The 18,031-nt window shown below is 45.0% G+C and overlaps 1 protein-coding gene across 2 annotated transcripts in view; it reads left to right on the top strand.

Moving 5' to 3' along the window:
* Nucleotides 1-18,031, top strand: part of MRPL45 (mitochondrial ribosomal protein L45) — a 302,735-nt gene that overhangs the window by 261,019 nt on the left and 23,685 nt on the right. For both annotated transcript variants that reach the window (XM_069634660.1, XM_069634661.1), the window contains exon 6: nt 3,939-4,088. In XM_069634660.1, coding sequence (XP_069490761.1) covers nt 3,939-4,088 — 150 coding nt within the window. The remainder of the gene's footprint in view (nt 1-3,938; nt 4,089-18,031) is intronic.

Consider the following 18,031-nt stretch of genomic DNA (forward strand, 5'->3'; position numbering starts at 1 on the left):
CCTGGCACCTTTCATCACTACACTCAAACTCCTTCAAGTCGGGGATCGTCCCCGACAACCTCAAGAACGCCTGGGTTATTCCCTTACTGAAAAAACCTATCTTAGACGCTAACACTTCTACCATCTATAGACCTATCACCACGGTGCCCTTTCTTTAAAAATTCTCGATCGAGCGGCATACCTACAGATCCAAGATTATCTTGAATCCAACAACCTTCTGGGTCTTGGGCAATCGGGCTTCCGCCCTCGCCATGGCACAAACTGTGTTACTAGATTTAAAAACACAAATAGAAGACTTAAAAGATAAGGTAAAGCTGGATCTCTTACTCCTAGACCTCTCTGCAGCATTCCATTTAGTCAATCGTCAAATCCTCTGCCACCACCTTAAATCAGCAGCTAACTTCTCAGAGAAAGCCACAGCTTGGATTACATCATTCCTGGACAATAGATCTGAGGGTCATCTCCCCCTCTGCCACTGCTGAACCTTCCCCTGTCACATGTGGTGTCCCCTAAGGGTCATGTGTTTCCCTGACACTCTACAACGTTTTCACAAAACCTCTATTTGACATACTGGACCGTCTGGGCGTCACGTACACCAACTAAGCTGACGATACCCAAATACTTATTCCCATCACGGGTGGCCACAAAATTGACTCCCTAGCTATCAACACCATTTATCAAGTCATCCAGGCCTGGATGGCGCAGCGTGAACTGTTTAAATTACGAGAAGACTGAGCTCCTCATCTTAGGTTCACCCTAAAAACTCAGTAAACTGACTCCTCATTCAAGTCCTTCAGCATCGATGGTAACTCCCATCAAAGTTGCCAAGGACACCACGACATAGGTATTTATCTTGATTCCACTCTCTCCCTATCCAGACAAACTAATGCAGTCTCTTTAGCCGCATCTTACACATGCAATCTTATCACAGCTTGCCGCCCTTTCCCGTCTCCTGCCAATTGCACAACTCTAGCCAGGACTCTTGTCCTCTCCAAAATCGTTTACTGCAATGCCCTCTATCTGGGCACTAACCAATGCAATATCAGAAAACTTCAAATCATCCGAAACAACACTATTAGAGCGGCCCTGAACATTCCTAGAACTGCACATATCTCTGAAAACAGACAGAGCCTTCACTGGCTCTGTTACCCAAAGAGTCTCTCTTAAAGCCTTGGCACTCGCACATAAAAGTATCGCTAACCTAGCCCCCAGCTACCTTTCCAACAGGTTCACCTCGCACTCCGCTGCAAGACCTATCGGAAGCGCACACACTAATTGCCTTGTCATCCCACGGTTCAACCTCCCAAAATCTGGAGGTTGCAGTTTCCCTGTCCTAGTAGCCAAGCTGTGGAACACACTACCCAACCCACTCAGAGCTGAACCTTCCTTCACTGCCTTCAAGCGTAATGCCAAAGCTTGGCTATCCACCCTCGACTAAGGATGACTATTGACTGTAATAATATTCTATGACACCACAGGCTATTTGTATGTCTCTGCTATTGCATTCTGCCCTATCCTGTGAATTGTATACCTTCGATTATGTCACTTGTAAATTGTATACCTTTGATTATGTCGCATGTATATTTTGTATATTCTAAATGTAAATACTTCTATGTAAGCTGACTAACTAAATAATGCGCCCGGTTGCCCTAGGGCCTTGTGCGCTATACAAATAAACAAAATACAAATTGAAAAAAAAACTTTTACCTGAAATGTGAAAGTAGGAAAGTTCATTTGAGCCAAGTCGCACATTCCATAACGCTATTCCATATACTTATGGGTCTAAGTTCCGCCCCTTTCTCTTGCACATTCCACCAAAGCTGGTCAAACCCAGACTGCTATATCAAAAGTTCCAGTTTGTGTGAGGGATTCCAAAATCCACGGGATTGCAGTCTTTGCCGGTCCGTGGCTCTGTTGCAGGTAAACATTGGTTCAGCCTAGAGTGGATTGTAGTCTGTCAGGAAGCCACTCAGCGGTTCTGTTGCTGATGAGCCCTGTTTCTGTATCGAATGGTTGGCAGTGTTCCACCTACATGCTCATAATTGTTGTGGTCGCCTGTGCAGGTTTTGGTGTGTTGGTACACTGTACTCCTCTGGGGGCTCTTGTCATCTGTTTTCTCTGCTGTCCACTACTGGGGTTGCTTGTATTCATGGTTCTCTAAAACAAACCGAGTAACTGACAAGCATCTTGAGGTAGTGGGTGATTAAAAGTGGTGCTATTGTGAGGAACACAGCACATGAAGGGACCGGGACTAAGGCCCTCCTAACTAAGATGGAAAGGGGTCCTGCAGATTTTGGGGAAACTCTCAGTTCCTTGCGGTACAAGTGTATGACAGGCTAAACACAGATTTGATCACGAGGAGTGTGTGCCTTTAAGCTGTGCACGGTTTCAAGAGCTTCTATAGAAACATAAAGCTAAGACTGAGCCTGCTGTATGCCCTGGAGACGTGCAGACATTGGGTTGATCAGCCTCTATTGGCTCTGCCCAACTTCGCTAGATTGGCTAACATTGTTAGACTATGAAAGACTTTTGTCCCCTTGTGAAATGATGCAGTGCTCCAAATGGCAAGTAGTGTACCCATGGAGCTCCTGCCAGTGGGCAGTACTGTGCCAAAAGAGCATATCTGCTGACTCATGGTGAGTCTGACCAATGTCTTTGTGCCTTGGAAGATCTGTCGCATGGCAGTTTGCCCAGTGGGTTCCATCATGTATGCACAGTAACTGTATAGATCCTGCTAGCTGGGGCAATGATTTGGAATATCCTGTCAGCTGGCACTGTACCTATGATGATACTTGCACGTTTTCCTGGTATCCTGACCGCTGGCACAGTACCCATTTAGAACATACTAGCTAGCACAGTGCCTTGAGCAATTGTCAGCCGTTGGAGCTCTGGAAATTATAAGATCAACTGACAGTATGCCTGGGGAGATCTGCCACCTGGCACTTTACTCGAGAGCAGCAGACAGATTTTCTGGACACATCCCATTACCTGACTAGTTAACTGGGGAAGGTTCTTTCACCTTGGGCTGTCACTGGGTGATCTTGCACAGTGGCAGGTGCCTTTTTGAAGGGGGAGCCTGTCATCTGATGCACACCCTTGGGAGGTTGTGATGACTCCTTTCACATGGGAGATGTTGTCCGATGTATCAGGTTTAAGAGCAATCTGCCTGTCTGGGATAGTACTGGAGCAGTCGGCAACCTTGAGCCAGTGCAGTGTCACTGGGAGATCCTGAAGGTTAAAAAAGGGCTTTGGCAGATCCTGTAAGTTGATGCAGTGCTAACAATCATGTTGGTAGCTGCATTGCCTGGGGGAATCCCGACAGGTAATGTAGTGACCAAGGTAGAAATGTCAAATTGCAAGCTGCTTACCAGAGATGAAAGCCACTGGTTCCATGGCATGAATGCCTGTAGCGCACAATTTCTTACTCGCAGAGGGTGAATTATCATTTGCCAATGGCTAGTGCAGACTTTGTGACCTACCATAACTATGCAGATCCTGGCACATAATGCATTGCTTGGGGAATCCTTTAGCTGCTTGCTTGCCTCTTGGAGATCCCCTCAAGTGTACAATGCTATGGGATGTTTGTAATTTGGTACTGCAAGATTCTGTATACTGATTCACTGCCTTTGGAGAGCTCCTGTATGAATGATTCATAGCTCATCCAGGTGAACACGCAGCTACTTCGAAGGGTCACCTTTAGCCATTGTTGGTGTTTTATGGCGCATTGATTGCTGCATCGATGTATTGCCGTACTTTCTTCCTGTCCAGGTGTGAAGTGGCATTCTGGGAGACTGCAAAGTATTGCAGAGTGAGAAATTGTGAACCATTGGATCTACATACCTCAAAGTTTGAATTATCGATTTAATACATTTTTGAGATTACCTATGTTCTGAAACCCCTTGGCTTTGTAACTGATTTGTCCTGTCTGTTCTCTGCAGGAAATGGTGCGTGGAAACCGATACCGGACAATTCGCTGGAAGTTTCTGGAGTCGCTTGAGCCCTCTCGTGTGGTGCAAGTACGCTGCCCAGAGATGGTGAACAAGGGCAACCTGTACGGCCAGGTGACAGTGCGCATGCACACACGACAGGTAAGTTGTGTTAGATCATTGTGATCACTTTACTGACTGGTCTCCTTGCTAGATTGAAGTAAAGGAGAACATGGAGGCATCACACTCTGTTCATGCTCTGACATCAACTTTGCTTGGTTATTCAGAGCTGTAACAAGCTGTCTGAAGTATTCCTTGTCTCACTTTTTCAAAATGCATGACCAAATGCATAGCTTAAATCAGCAAGAGTTGATGCTGAATACCAGAAAAGTGTCACGAAAAACAGTTAGGGTGGTTGGGAAATCGAACTTGGGGTCCTGACAAACCTATGCATTCAAATAATTAACGTATTAGTAGCGAACATAAAGGGTAAATAAAAGGTAACCAAAAAAAGATGAGGGGTTAAACCTCCATATACAATCTCAGAGCAGTAGCATAGTTAAAAATGTTAATAGAGCTTTAATATAAATATTAAATGGAGAGTTCATGTAAAGTTTGGATCTTTTCATGTGGACGCAGATTAAAATAAAGGCCCGGCCCAGGTCCATGCCACAAAGTGTTCGTTTTTTGGCACAGTGCTGAATATTACCTTGTTCACATTTTCTATTTTTTGTGGCGCCTCAGTTGTTTTTCGTGGGATCAGATTGCTCGGTAATGGCTTCATGTACCTGGTTCGAGCAGGCTGTAGACTGCAATTCCAAAGAGAAAGGGGGATTGGTTTTGGGTTTCTTAGTTCAGAATTTGCCGACCAATGAAAGAATTATGCTCAGAAACAATAACTGTTTTGATGCCAACTTGGTTATTCTACTGTACCTTGGGCACAGCACAGTGGTATTTAATCTTTGCAACTTTTGAAACCCTTCTTCAGGTCCACCATAGGAAACCGTTTGACCAAGGCTATTGAACCCATTGGTTTCAAGAGGGTGGGCACCACCACATCCAAACACAGCTTTAAATGGCTCCAGGCGACCAGCAGTCCTGTTTCCCTTCCTTTCGGGGTCTATTGCAGAAGGTCATACTGTGCTGCTAGGCAAATCAGGAGACCTGTAGTCCTTTCCTGAACAGACTCGAGAAAGATGAATAAAGTCAACTTTTACTTGCAAAGATGCTTGGGCCCGGAGATGTTCCAAATATGGATGGGTTGGGGACATTTCTTAACAGCAGTACAATTTCTAGCCTTAGAACCTCACCATTCCCCAGTTTTAGGGAATTCCCCAAGTCGTCTTCTATTACAATTTCTCTTGAGTGCTTAGACTGTCCTTGTTGAGACTGTCCTTTCTGCACATTTCTTCCCAACTTCACCATTACCACTGATCCTCTGGGCATGTTAATGACGTGTACACAATTCAGCCCATCATACCTTCACTTGGCCTCTATGCTTTTCCTCCTCACTCTGCCCTTAATATCATCTTCATCCACTTCCTCTACCCCTGCTCTTTTCAACCATCCCAGTCACAACCTTGTGTCCGGTGCCTCAAACATTCAAACAGATACTGCAATTGTGTCGTAGGGAGCCAACCTATACTGAAATACCCTCTCCAACACAGCCCATATCCAGTCACCCCCCCCCCTGGCAATCGCTATTTTATTGATTTGTTCCATACCCTGGACAAGCCTAATTGTATTTAGGTGCAGTTAGGTCAGGAATACTAACGTACAGAGCGGGCAACAAGCAGAGTCCAAATAATTCAAAAAAGCTTCCCAAACTCCAAGATGGATTCTTTTGTATAAATGTTTTATTTAATGCTTTTAGGAATTGAAACTGACTTCACTGCCCGAATTTCCAAAAATAGTCAGTTGCATAATTGGCGTCCGTAGATTGAAAATTTCCGATCGCATCTCGAAACACAGAAAGATGGTGGAATTCTCAGTAACGGCTCATCCTCAAACCTGAGTGAGCAGGTCGGAAGATATCTGTGTATTTTATCTGCCAGATAAGGATTTAAATATGAGGCAGAGAACTTTAAAGTCAATTCTGTCACTCGCAGATGGCCAATGCAGGGAGCGATGAAATCCCGAAATGGGAGCAGACTTCCTCAACCTCACCACCAATCTTACTGCATCATTTTGTGCCCTCTGGAACCAATGGCATTGTTTAGCTGGAATACCTGCAAGCAGGTTATTGTTGTAGTCCAGCTGGGAGTTATCCAAGGCTCCGACTACTACTGCCTGATTTTCTGATGGCACATAGGGCAAAGCCTGCCACAGGAGACAAAGGCTATAAAATGTGTCAGGATTCCGTGGTACATTTCCTGGGTTTCAAAGGTACACAACTTTAAAAGACAGTTAGAATCCCAAGGTACTTTTCAAAGGCTTCATTAGCACATACTTCAATTAAATGAACATTAAATCAGGAAGTCATCATTTAACAATGAAACACAGTACATGAGATTCAACTTTAGAAGAGTGATGTTTGGGTTATGTTTGGTTAGAATTTAGAACTTGTACAAAAATTCCTTAATGCCATTTACAGGAATCACTTGTTTCCCCAAAGCAAGATGGAGGGTCCTGCCTACAGCAGTGATTGGAGGGAATAGAATATGAGGTAGTTTGGAATGTTGGTCAAAGTTCTAAACTGCCTTTCATTTTAGCTGCCTTAGTGGCAGGTCGCAGTCTTTGAGCTCTGAGAACATATTGTAAAAAGAATGATAGTTTTTCCTGAATTCTAGAAGAAAAAAGAATTATTCAATCTACAGAAGAATTGACTTTAATTCAAGACTTACTAAGTTGCAGAGAAGAAACAGATGAAGCAATCTAAGTTGTTCACTCTTCAAAGTTTAATGAAATTGAGTCAAGTTCAGCTCGTTTGATTTTTTTTAAAAACAGATTCATTGATATAAGTGACTGTATTTTTATGTTCAGAATTGAATCTTTTAATTATCCGTTATCTACAAGTAGCGAGTTATTTTTGTGTATAATAGTTAACAAATGCGTGATGGTAACCTACTAACATATGCACGGTTAATTTAAAGAATATTTTTTCAAATATAGTTACTTTCGGGCTGTATTTGACATTTAAATCTTGTACTCAAGATGCGTGCTCGAGCGTATATTTAGTCTCACAGTTCTTCAGAGTGAGGCTAGAGTAAAGAACCTTTACGTTTTATACGTTCTTTGGCATGCATTTCGTTGCTTTCATGGAAGTGGTTGCGCGGCTCGTCTTTTCCGGAAAGGAAGCGTCTGTTGGATGCGCAGTTGTTATTCATCTACAAGAAGGAAGCTCCGGTTCGATGCGCGGTTCATCTCAAGACAACTCAAGTCAAGAAACAAAATCTAAATAGTCGCGGTTCATTTTAATCGCGGTAAGCATCAATAATGCACAGATCTGAATTTCTTAAGCTGAGTTTGAAGAAAGAGTGAATAGACTTTTAAAGAGACTTTTTGAAGTTAAGAAATTTAGCTTAAGTCAGCAAACACTTCAGTTTTGATATAGTTCTCTTTTACTAATTAAAGAGACATTTTCAATAATCTAGAATTCAAAGACATTTTAAAAAAATCAAATTAAGAGATTCTTAGCAACAGAAGAATTCCTTTAGTAAAGAATAAAGAAGAAAACCTAGTTGAGAAGTTTTGATATATTTAAGAACATTAAAGAACTACAGAATATTTGAGTTCAACTCCATCAGAAGAGAAACCGCCTATCAGCATCTACGCATAGGCAACAGGTATTTTAGAGATAGATGGAGAGTAATATAAATTAAACTAATAGCAGAAATATGTATCAGTTGTACATAAAATGTTATTGTTTTCTCTAGATTTCACAGACACTGAGGCGAGAAATCCACTACCAGAGTACCAGAGGGCATCAGTGCAAGCCAGTGAAGATCTGTCTTTGTTTTGTTCTCCAATTCCCCTTTCCCCTTGGGTTTGCCAGCTTTGTAGTTTTATCTTTTGAGAGACTGTTAGGCAGGCAGACTTAGGGGGTCTGGTGGGCCAGCATCACTCATGCAGGAAGATTCAAGATTGGACCTGACAATATGGACTGCACCTTAGCACTTGCCTGGCCCTCACGAATCAGATTCATTATCTTGGTGGCAAAAAGCAAATCCGCTCCTAAAAGGTTGGGTAACTGAGGGCGATTGCAAGGTTCAGGAAGGTGTTTGGTGCCAAACCACGCCACTTCAGTTTTGTTAGCATTGATATGCAGCCAGTTTAACGACATCCAGCTGCTAACCTCATCCAGGCAATGCTTGACTCTAAGGGAAGACTCTCTACGTTACTTATTTTTGACATACACATGGGTGTCGGTATAGGACTGGAAGTTTACCTCATGTTTCCTCAAGATGTCAATCAAAGGACAGATGTACAAGTTAACTAGTAGGGGAGAAAATGAAGACCCCTGTGGCACTCCACGTCTGGGCCAAACGGTCCGACTCCAAGCCTCTCAATTTGACTTGTTGCTGTTGTCCTGATAGAAATTATTTGAACCATGTAATGGCTTATGCCAACACGTTTCCAATTGTACTGATCCAGTTAATTAAGATACAGTGATCCACTGTATCTAAAGCGGCTAAGCCGTCCAGCATAACCAAAAGGGATAAATTCCCCCCCGCCCCCTTTGTCCGCCACCTTTAGGCGGTCATCCCACACCGACGGTAAGGCAGTCTGTTTGTCCAACTTTGGAGGAAAACCTGATTGTAGAGGGTCCAACAACTGCTCCTTTTCCACTTACTCCTGTAGCTGTGAAGTGACCACTTTCTCGGGCACTGTGCCAAGCCATGGAAGTCCTGCTACTGGCCGGTAATTGTTAAAGTTCTCTGGGTCCGGATTGTATTTCTTCAAGATCAGTGTGACCATGGATTTTTTTCAACTCTAGGTACTACACCAGAAAATAGTGATTTATTCACAAACTGCGTCATGAATGGTGAAATTTCAATTGCTAAGCGTTTTGCCACCTGTGTTGTTGAGGGTGTGGGGGGGGCGGGGAGTAGTTAATTGGCTTCAGCCCATTGAAAATAGACTGAATGGTCTTGGATACTGGTGAAAATTCAAACGGGGGGGCATGACCGAAATTGCTCGCCTCCCCCATGCTAAAGGTGCAATGGGAGCACTTCTTATCACCGTGCGATTGATTAGCACACTTTTTTCCTGGATAAGTTTGATTTTACTCCAAAAAACGTTTTTGGAGCATTAGCCTTTGCCAAAGAGTAATCCGAAGGAAGGGAGTGTGATGGGTCAGAAATGAGGCGGATACAAAGTTGCAGTATTCTCATTGTGAGACATTTTAAGAAATGGGTTGGAAAAACGCCTCTCTAGCCCTATACTAAGGTTGGAGGTTCCCTACCTAGGAAACTCAAACTAAGAATCAGTCTGTCAAGTAGTTAGTAGCTTGGAAACCGTCCTTGTGTCCAAAACCTTTTAAACTGACCTCACACTAGAAACAAACCTCCAGGGATGCTAGGAAATGCCTCTGATGTATGTTTAGTGAAAAGTGTTCATAATAAAAAGCTAAAAATAAATCCAAAAGTCTTTTCCAGGAGAAATCCTTGAAACAAGAGGATAGTTCCTTACCCTGGATTTTTAGGTAGGATTGTGATAGTGTCACTTTCAGTTTCTTTGTATCACAAGAGTGTCACTTTATCCGACAGTTCCTTGAGGGTTTTACACTGGATTCAGAAGGTTATTGTTCTCACAATATCTTTCAAAACACCTGTCAATGCCTTTGTAGCAAAAGTGTCTTTATTGAATAACATTGTATATTGGATTCAAAAAGTTCTCGTTCTGAAAACTTAGATTTGGCTTGTGTACTTTGCATATTCCTTGGTAAACCTCCTGCCAGGTATCCTTCCCCAATGTGAACTACCTGGTTCCTGGTAAAGACCAGGACTTCTCTATTGGCTTTACTGTTATTTTCAATATATCACATCAGCAGTTATTTATTTATGTATTTAGAGTTCTTGTAAAGCACATTATGCCCGCAGGCCTCAAAGATCTATGAGAAGATCACATGAACAAACAATAAATAAAAAAAAAAAACAATTTGGAACATCATATGACAAAAAGTCAGACTGCAGGACACATCAAATTACAATGAAGAATAAGCTCAGACTATAAGAACAAGGCTTGTCGAGCACACTGGCAAATATTTACAAAGTCTCAGGTACCTGGGAAAGGTGCAGGCTCCGCACCCCACCAGAATAGTCTCTGTTCCCTTGGGTGCACCAATTAGCCAGGTCTATTCTGCGCAGGATTTGCAAATCAGACGAATGCACTACCCCGGCCCTGTTCTAACGCGAAGCCAAGAAAGTACTTTATTGAGAAGTGCGTCTCTAGGTTCCCTTTTGGAAGGTCTCGGGAACGTTGGTAATAATAATAGTTTCGATTATCCATGATCATGGCTTTGATGACAATATCCTCCTGTTTTGGCATGTTGGACTTTTTTCATAAGTACAATCCTTGGGTTAGCTATTGGGTTCAATGACTCATGTCGCTCAGCCAGACATCCATTGGCAGGAGCGATGACGGGCTCAGATATATAGCGGAACTACGGGTCTGTGGTGACTTGTTCGCTGATGGGTGCTGGGGGTAGATGGTACTACTTTCCGAGGAGGTTGCGACTCGGGACTAATGCCCATGCGCAGAGCCCTCAGTGGAGGTGCATAATTTTCAAATTCCTTTAAAGACAAGTTTGTCTGTGTGGAAGAGTTTTCTTTAGTAATGAGTGGCAGACTCGCCGATAAGATGTTGCTTGCTAGCACATTTTCTCAAAGAAAAAAGCGTGACATTGTTCTGCAGAGATGTAGAAGGACACTAACTAATGTGTCAGTCCTCTGAGGTGTCAGTTGTTTAATTCCTTTATGAGTGTTTTTTCAAATTCTCCAGGGCTCGGGACTACAGTTCATCTCAACCGCCTCAGAAGAGACGGACGCAGAAAGAGAAAGAGGGGAAGGTGGATGTCACAGCCCCCTCCACCCAGGGAGGGGATGCCAGCATGGTGGCAGGTGACAATTTCCCTTTATTTGCATAGGCTTGAGGAAAAGCCTCGATGACCATGTCCATTCTATCCAACCCATCCTGTATTACTGGTGGGGTGACAATAGATGAGTTCACGTTGATTGCCTGATTTTTAATGGAACTAGCTACGCCTGGGACTATACAGGTTTTAGTGGGATTGTACTTGGTAACTGGGCTCCTTTAAAAGGGGAGACAAGTCTTTGGTTGGAGTAATGCAAGGCATAGCCTGAAAGCCCACAGCCTCATAAGATAACTCAAGTCGATTAGCACGCACACGCTCTCTTACGAGAGCTGAGGGCTAATACTTCAGACAACCAATAGTTTTTGCACACATTGTTCTGTCCAATGTATTTGCTTAGGGTAACACTTGCTTTAGCTCCCTGCCACATTGACATCTCATGCCTATGTAATTATTCAGATTTCAGTGTTGCACTTTTTCTTGTCAGTATTAAAATCTTCTTCCTCTTAAAACTTGCTTTAACATTACGTTTTGCCTGTGTTTAAATCTGCTTTGAGTATTGTCCAAAATAACAATCTCACATACTTCATTCACTTGCTTTCTTGTTTGTCTATACGCCCCGGGGTCCGTAATGGCTCTGGGCCGACCCACAGGTGGTACGTCATGTCTACAATGTATGACGTGCCTCTGCGGTGAAGCTTCCTCCCTGAATTGGCTTCTCAGGCGATGCAGGTGTCTCTTTAGCATTCCCTTGGCCTCTGCATTTACTCGCTGGTTTCCTTCTGTGGCCAGGACTGGAGAACGCCACTTTCTGACTCCATCGTACCTCCAGGAGCTCCACTGTCCTTCTCGGTGCCCCTGCGGTCCTTCAGAAATACTTGCCGCACTTCTCCTCCTTTCCCGCCACGCCAGTGTCTGTAACTAGTGTTCGTGAGCCGCCGCATCCAAGTGCCAGTCTTCGCTGTGGTTCTCTCCAGTGCTGCCTTTTTGAATGCTGCGGTTGACCTTTTTAAATGTCCCAGGCAATTTAGTGTGAATGGAACAACTAGCCTGCACGTTGGTCTTTGGACTTTGTTTCATGTGCATTAACTCTTCTCTTCTTCGTCTCAGTACTTGTGGCTTTATGGGAGTTTAAGTCCATAGATGCGATTGGATTTCCAAAATGATGTTCAAAAACTTCACATACAGAAATGTCAGAAACAGAAGATATTTTCTGTGTGTTGTGAATGTTGGAGGTATACATGGAGTTTTGGTTAGCGTGACACAAGGGAAGGGGCTTCTGATTTTCTCAATAAGGGGAAATTGTTGGGTGACAAGCCCTCAGAAACTTTGATGTTATAGGGTATTTCTTAGGAAAAAAGGATGGAGTACTGCATCTCATCTGATGCAATCATCCCTTCTCCCCGGTAGTTATCCAATCCCTGTGATCCTGCCTCATATAAACCCCCAGGTTCAAGATCGGGTAGAGACCGCCGGCCCCTGGCTACATGGGAGGAGGTCAACGCTGTGGCCATCGCATTCATAACAGGAGGCACAGGTTGGCTGACAAAATTTGAAATGATGGGGAACAATTCTCCAGACCGATTGCTGGCACCCAACATTTCTTTTGTAGGAAGTCTGATTTAGCTCAAAAAATTGCCACTTTATAATCTTTCAGGGCTGTTTTAACCTTTGTGGCCATAGAGGTTTGATGTTTTCTCTGTTTCTGTTCAAGAGCTCTCAACTGTTTATGTAGGGGGGATTACGCTCTGGGAATACCAGGGTTTTGATGATTTAGGATGCCAGCTAGATTTAAAGCGGCCCGCACTAGAGCAAATATTTCCCATAGCCTCTTCTCCCTTCACAGAGAAGTGTCGCAATTCACTGATGAATTGATATAATCCAATGCTCTTTTCAAATCGACTCCTGAGCGTTTGTCTAGATCTTTAGTGCTGCTATAATTGATGGAGGGGGAGGCCACAGGAGGACATTTCCTTAATTATGTTGGCTAAATAGAAACATCCCCACGAAATGATTGGACCATTTGTCAAGGAGGTGCTGAAACCCCTTCATAAAAGTAGACCCAAGCAGTGCCCCTGAATACGCTACAGTGATACGGCTAGCGGTTTCAGATCATAGTTCCCCAACATGTCTGTTAGCTCTCTTGATTCGGGAGAAGAACAGTCATCTAGCCAAGTATTAAAATCCCCAAGGCAAAGATTTTCCCTGTGTTTACTTCCCACTGAGTAAAGAAAACGATCCAAGTGGTCCCAAAAACTTTTAGCGAGACCCTGGGGGAAGATGAGCAACCTTTTAATGGAGTAAGAGGGAGGCTGCCAGACCGATAGATGGCCAGTCTGTCTTGGCTCACCCTAGTCTAGTACTTCTAATTTGGCTATTTTCAGGGAGGCTTTACAAATTATGGCTACCTCACCGCCCCCCTTAGAAGTGTGATTTTAATACATTGAATAGTATAGTCCTCTGGAACTAAATCATGGAAAATAGCCTGAGAAGTATCTGTGAACCATGCCTCTGTAATAAAAAAAGATATCCAATCGGTTTAGCTTGATAAATTCCTACATTTTATCCTCACCACATCCATTGAAGTTCTATTAAAATGTTCAACCTTGCCATTGCACTTGGGGTAACCCTAAGCATTCATCCCATGTAATATCACTGTTCTCTTCTGAAAAGTCTTCAAATTATCTGGCCACAAACTGCAGACCATTCTAAAATCAACTTTCTTGAAAATCCCTCTCTGAAGCACTGACTCCAAGAACTGTGTAATATCTTCCTAGCACGGTCTCATCACACAAATTGGCCATTTTGATAAAACATCCACTGCCACCACAATGTAGTTCCCTTGCACTCCTCTTTCATGCAATGGCCCTACTATAACTACTGCAACCATCTCCCACACTGTTTCCACTAACATAGCTACTTTCATGGGCGGTTTGCTCATATGAAGAACTTTGGCTCTTAATTGTACACCTCTCACACTTGCCTAGTTTTTTCAATATATGTATCCGTCCCGTTCCACCCTTCATCTCCTCTGATTCAATCCTTTAGTTTTACTCAATCCAAGATGCCCTTCACGTGCAATCTCCAAGACTATCTCTCTTATACCTACCAGTACATGGTGCCCCCCAACCAACGGATTCCTTTCGGTCCCCAATTAATTTTGTGCTCTGCAATACCCTTTCAGCTCTTTGCTCACTTCCTCTCTGGGCCAGCTATTATGTACAAACTCTGTCAATTGCTTATAGTTCTAATCTGCCTCACAGCAGTCCAACCATTCTTGTTCCTTCATCACTTTGGAGTTCACAAAAATGTCTCCCTCAATCTTTTTATCAGTATTTTCACCCTTCCTGAAACTTAGACATTTCTCGATAAAGCATCAGCTACCACACTCTGTTTACCTTTTATATATTCCATTTCAAAATTCAAACCTTGTGCCTTGATGATCCGGCATTGTACAAAATTACCTAATACCAAAGGTTTGACCCCCAAATGTCCGACCCCCAATTTTCTGCATATATATATATATATATTTCCGAGGCTTGTGGAATCTGCTTAGATCACATGCTGTGCATAGGCAAACATCTAGTGGAAGCTGTGGAGTATTGCAGTTTGTTTTTCGAAACTCGAAAATTGGGCGTCGACACAAGGGCGTGCCAGTAATACTATCCCTAGTGTGACGTCCACTGTACCCATGATCCCTCACGCGTCTAGGACCCTCAGATTGTTTTTTTCCGCCATGCTGGTCGGAAGCACTGAGCGGAGTTCCCTGACTTAGTCAGATTTTGCAAATATTGTTATATATTTCCCAGTTTATTCCACCTCTACGTCGAGTCTCCGAACATCGACACTCGACACCGGATCAGAGAAAATTCAACCGTCGGACTACAGTGACGGATTTGGGCCTTGGAAGGCCTCTGGCCTCGGCCCGGGCCTCGGAAGTCCTCTGGACTCGGCCCTGCAAGTAGGGAGTGTGGGGGGTGGCACATATCCTACACTCTGTTTAATATAGTTACATTACTTATATTCCTACACTCCCAGCCCGCTGCCATAGGGTGCGTATGGAGGGTACCCCCTTTCAATTTTGCCCCAAGTGCAACCGCAAGTATCCTTGGGTTGACAGAGACGCCACGTGTAACCTCTGCTTGCCGAGGGACCACCCCGAGGCGAATTGCAGAGCGTGCAGTCGGTTTAAACCGAAGACCCTTAAGGACCGTTCGACAAAGCGTTGGGCCCACCACGCCAGGTGACAAGAGGCCATGGCCGCGGAGGGTGCCTTCAGCGATGGCAGCGACGCCGTACTTTCGGACGGCGAGGGCAATGTGGTGTCGATGGACAGCCAAGCACAAGTCCCCGACCTCGGAAGGTTGTCCGGCAGGGCAGCTATGCGGATGACCTCCCGGCGACATGAGCGCTACCCACACCACTTCCAGCAAACAGAAGTCCAACCGAGACTCGACGCGCACGACGAGTTCTCGGCAAGATGCACATAGAGAACGGACCACCGAGTCGGTGTCCTCTGGGCGTTCGCGTTCGAGATCGCCTAATGACACCAAGCAACCCTCCACTGTTGCTAAAGGTGCCTCGCTCCCCTTAGTGACTGAGGTTCGGTTGTCAGAGGACGACGCCGATCTCTACCCCCAAGCCGCACTCCAGGAGTCTGCGTCTGCAGGCAGCGGCAAGGCTGCTACCGAATCCCTTACACTCTCCAGAGACAGGGACTCTACCCCTGAATTTCGACGCCAGGCATCGAAAAGCTCTGATAGGGCCCAAAAGTCGGGGAAGCACTCTTCCACCCACGGGGAGGGGGGGAAAACATCAAAGTAAGCAGTCCCAGCCTACCTCCTCTCCTAAACTACATTCTACTCCACCTAAACAGACGGACAAGTCTCAGACCCCTGGCCTTAAGGCCCCTGTTCAGGCCAGTAGGTCTAGCCAGGATAAAACCGAGAAAGCACTCCAGGAAAGAGTTATTCCCAGTTCAAAGGAATGGTCCAGTGAGGACATAGACAGAGTAATGTCAAGGATGTCATCATTGGCAGATTTCTATGCCAAGAACCCGGAACACTTTCTCTCTTATACACCACAAAGGTCAACTCCCTCAGGCTCAAAGGATCCAATACCCCCAAGTAGGAAGTCCCGGGGTGAAGCACCAACTCTAGCTTCAAACCCCTTCTATATACAGCCCTATTCTCAATACCAGGAAGATCCATCCTTTGTTGAGGATCCAGACGTGGGCATGTTCGAAGAACAAACTGGGACAGGATATTACGGGGATGATGAGGAGAAGGAGGAGAAGGAGGAGGAGGAGGAGGAGGAGGAGGAGGAGGTTGAGGACGACCCAGATAGATACAGGGTAGATTCCCCAGTAGAGAAAGAGCCTGCGGTCCGGTCGACAACAAACCTCTCCTGAATGAGGTCCTGTCCAGAGCGGCACAGCACTTCCACATTAACACCCAAGGTGCTCAGGAAGAGAAGGACTTTGCAGAGGAACTGGTGGGAGAGAGGAGACCTGTTGCTCAGGCCATCCCTATGCTTCAGTCAATACAAAGGAGGATAGACCCTTCCCTTGTTAACCCCAATCTCACTAGGGCAGTAAACCCCAGAATTGAAAAACTTTTCAGGGCAGCCCAATCTGACCCACTATACATCTCAAACCGGACTCCCTGGTTGTTACAAACACCCGTAAGAAGGCGGGAACACCCTTGTCATCGTCCGAAGCTCCCCCCGACAAGGAGAGCAAGAAGATTTATGGCTTGGGCAGGAAAGTAGCCTCCACTTCCGCCTACCAGGCAAGGATTGCAAACTCCACCACCCTGCTGGCTAGTTACAACTGCCATCAATGGGAAGAAGTCACGGCTCTCATAGACTCCGCCCTAGAACCCTTAAAAACCCAATTGGCACGAGTTTCGGCCGAGAGGAGAGCCGTATCAGGTTGCATTTTAAAATCAACCTTTGATGCCGCGGATAACGCCGGCAGATTAATTGCTGAAAGCACGGTCATCAAGAGGCATGCTTGGCTACGGCAGTCTGGTTTCAAGGCCGAGACCCAAGCATCATTGATAGATAAGCCGGTGGAGCAGGATCTATTGTTTGGAAAGGCAGTCGAGGACGCATTAAAGAATGCCAAGGACGAGTACGAGACACTAAAGTCCCTAGGGCAACTAACCAACAAACCCCCTAACCAGAGAGGGAATGGCAATACTCCCAAAGAGGCTCCAATTATTCCCAAGGCCAGGGTACTACATGTAACACTAACCAGCAGTCTACCCAGAATTATGGCAGGGGGGTAACAAAAGAGGTCGTGGTAGGGGTAGAGGCAGTCCCAATAAAGGAGGCGGCATGCCCCCACCAAAACAGTGACGCTCCGTTCAGGGTCCCTTCTCACACATCCCCAGTAGGGGGACGCATTTCCATCTTCACCCAAGCTTGGGAAGGGATCACATCAGACAGATGGGTGCTGTCCACAGTGTCCGCAGGATACTGCATAGAACTCCTAGAGCGTCCCCGAAACCACCCTCCACGACAAAGAATACACTCCTTAGACCACCAGAAGATCCTACTCATCCTACTCGAAGAGATTGAAATTCTTCTCGCAAAGGACTCGATAGAACTCGTCCCGGGACACCAGGTAAACAAGGGTATTTATTCAACTTACTTCCTTGTGCCAAAAAAAGATTTGACAATGCGCCCAGTATTGGATTTACGGCCTGCAAACCAGTATGTCAAGCCCCAAAAATTTCACATGACTACTCTCCAAGAGGTAATTCCCCTCGTAAAAAAGGGGGATTACATGGCAACATTGGATATGAAAGATGCCTATTTTCATATTTCCATGTTCCCAGCGCACAGAAAATATCTGCGCTTCAAGGTGGACAGTCAGCACTACCATTTCAAGGTACTGCCCTTCGGGATAGCCTCGGCTCCAAGGGTACTCACCAAGGTACTAGCGGTGGCGGCGGCACACCTACGCAGGGAGGCAATTCCAGTGTACTCTTATCTGGACGACTGGCTCATCACGAGGGAGACCCCAGTAATTTGCAGGACAAACATTCAAAGAACTATCGACCTCCTC

This window comes from Ambystoma mexicanum, chromosome 13 (assembly GCF_040938575.1).
Source record: "Ambystoma mexicanum isolate Mex_15411 chromosome 13, UKY_AmexF1_1, whole genome shotgun sequence".
In the NCBI taxonomy this organism is placed as follows: Eukaryota; Metazoa; Chordata; class Amphibia; order Caudata; family Ambystomatidae; genus Ambystoma; species Ambystoma mexicanum.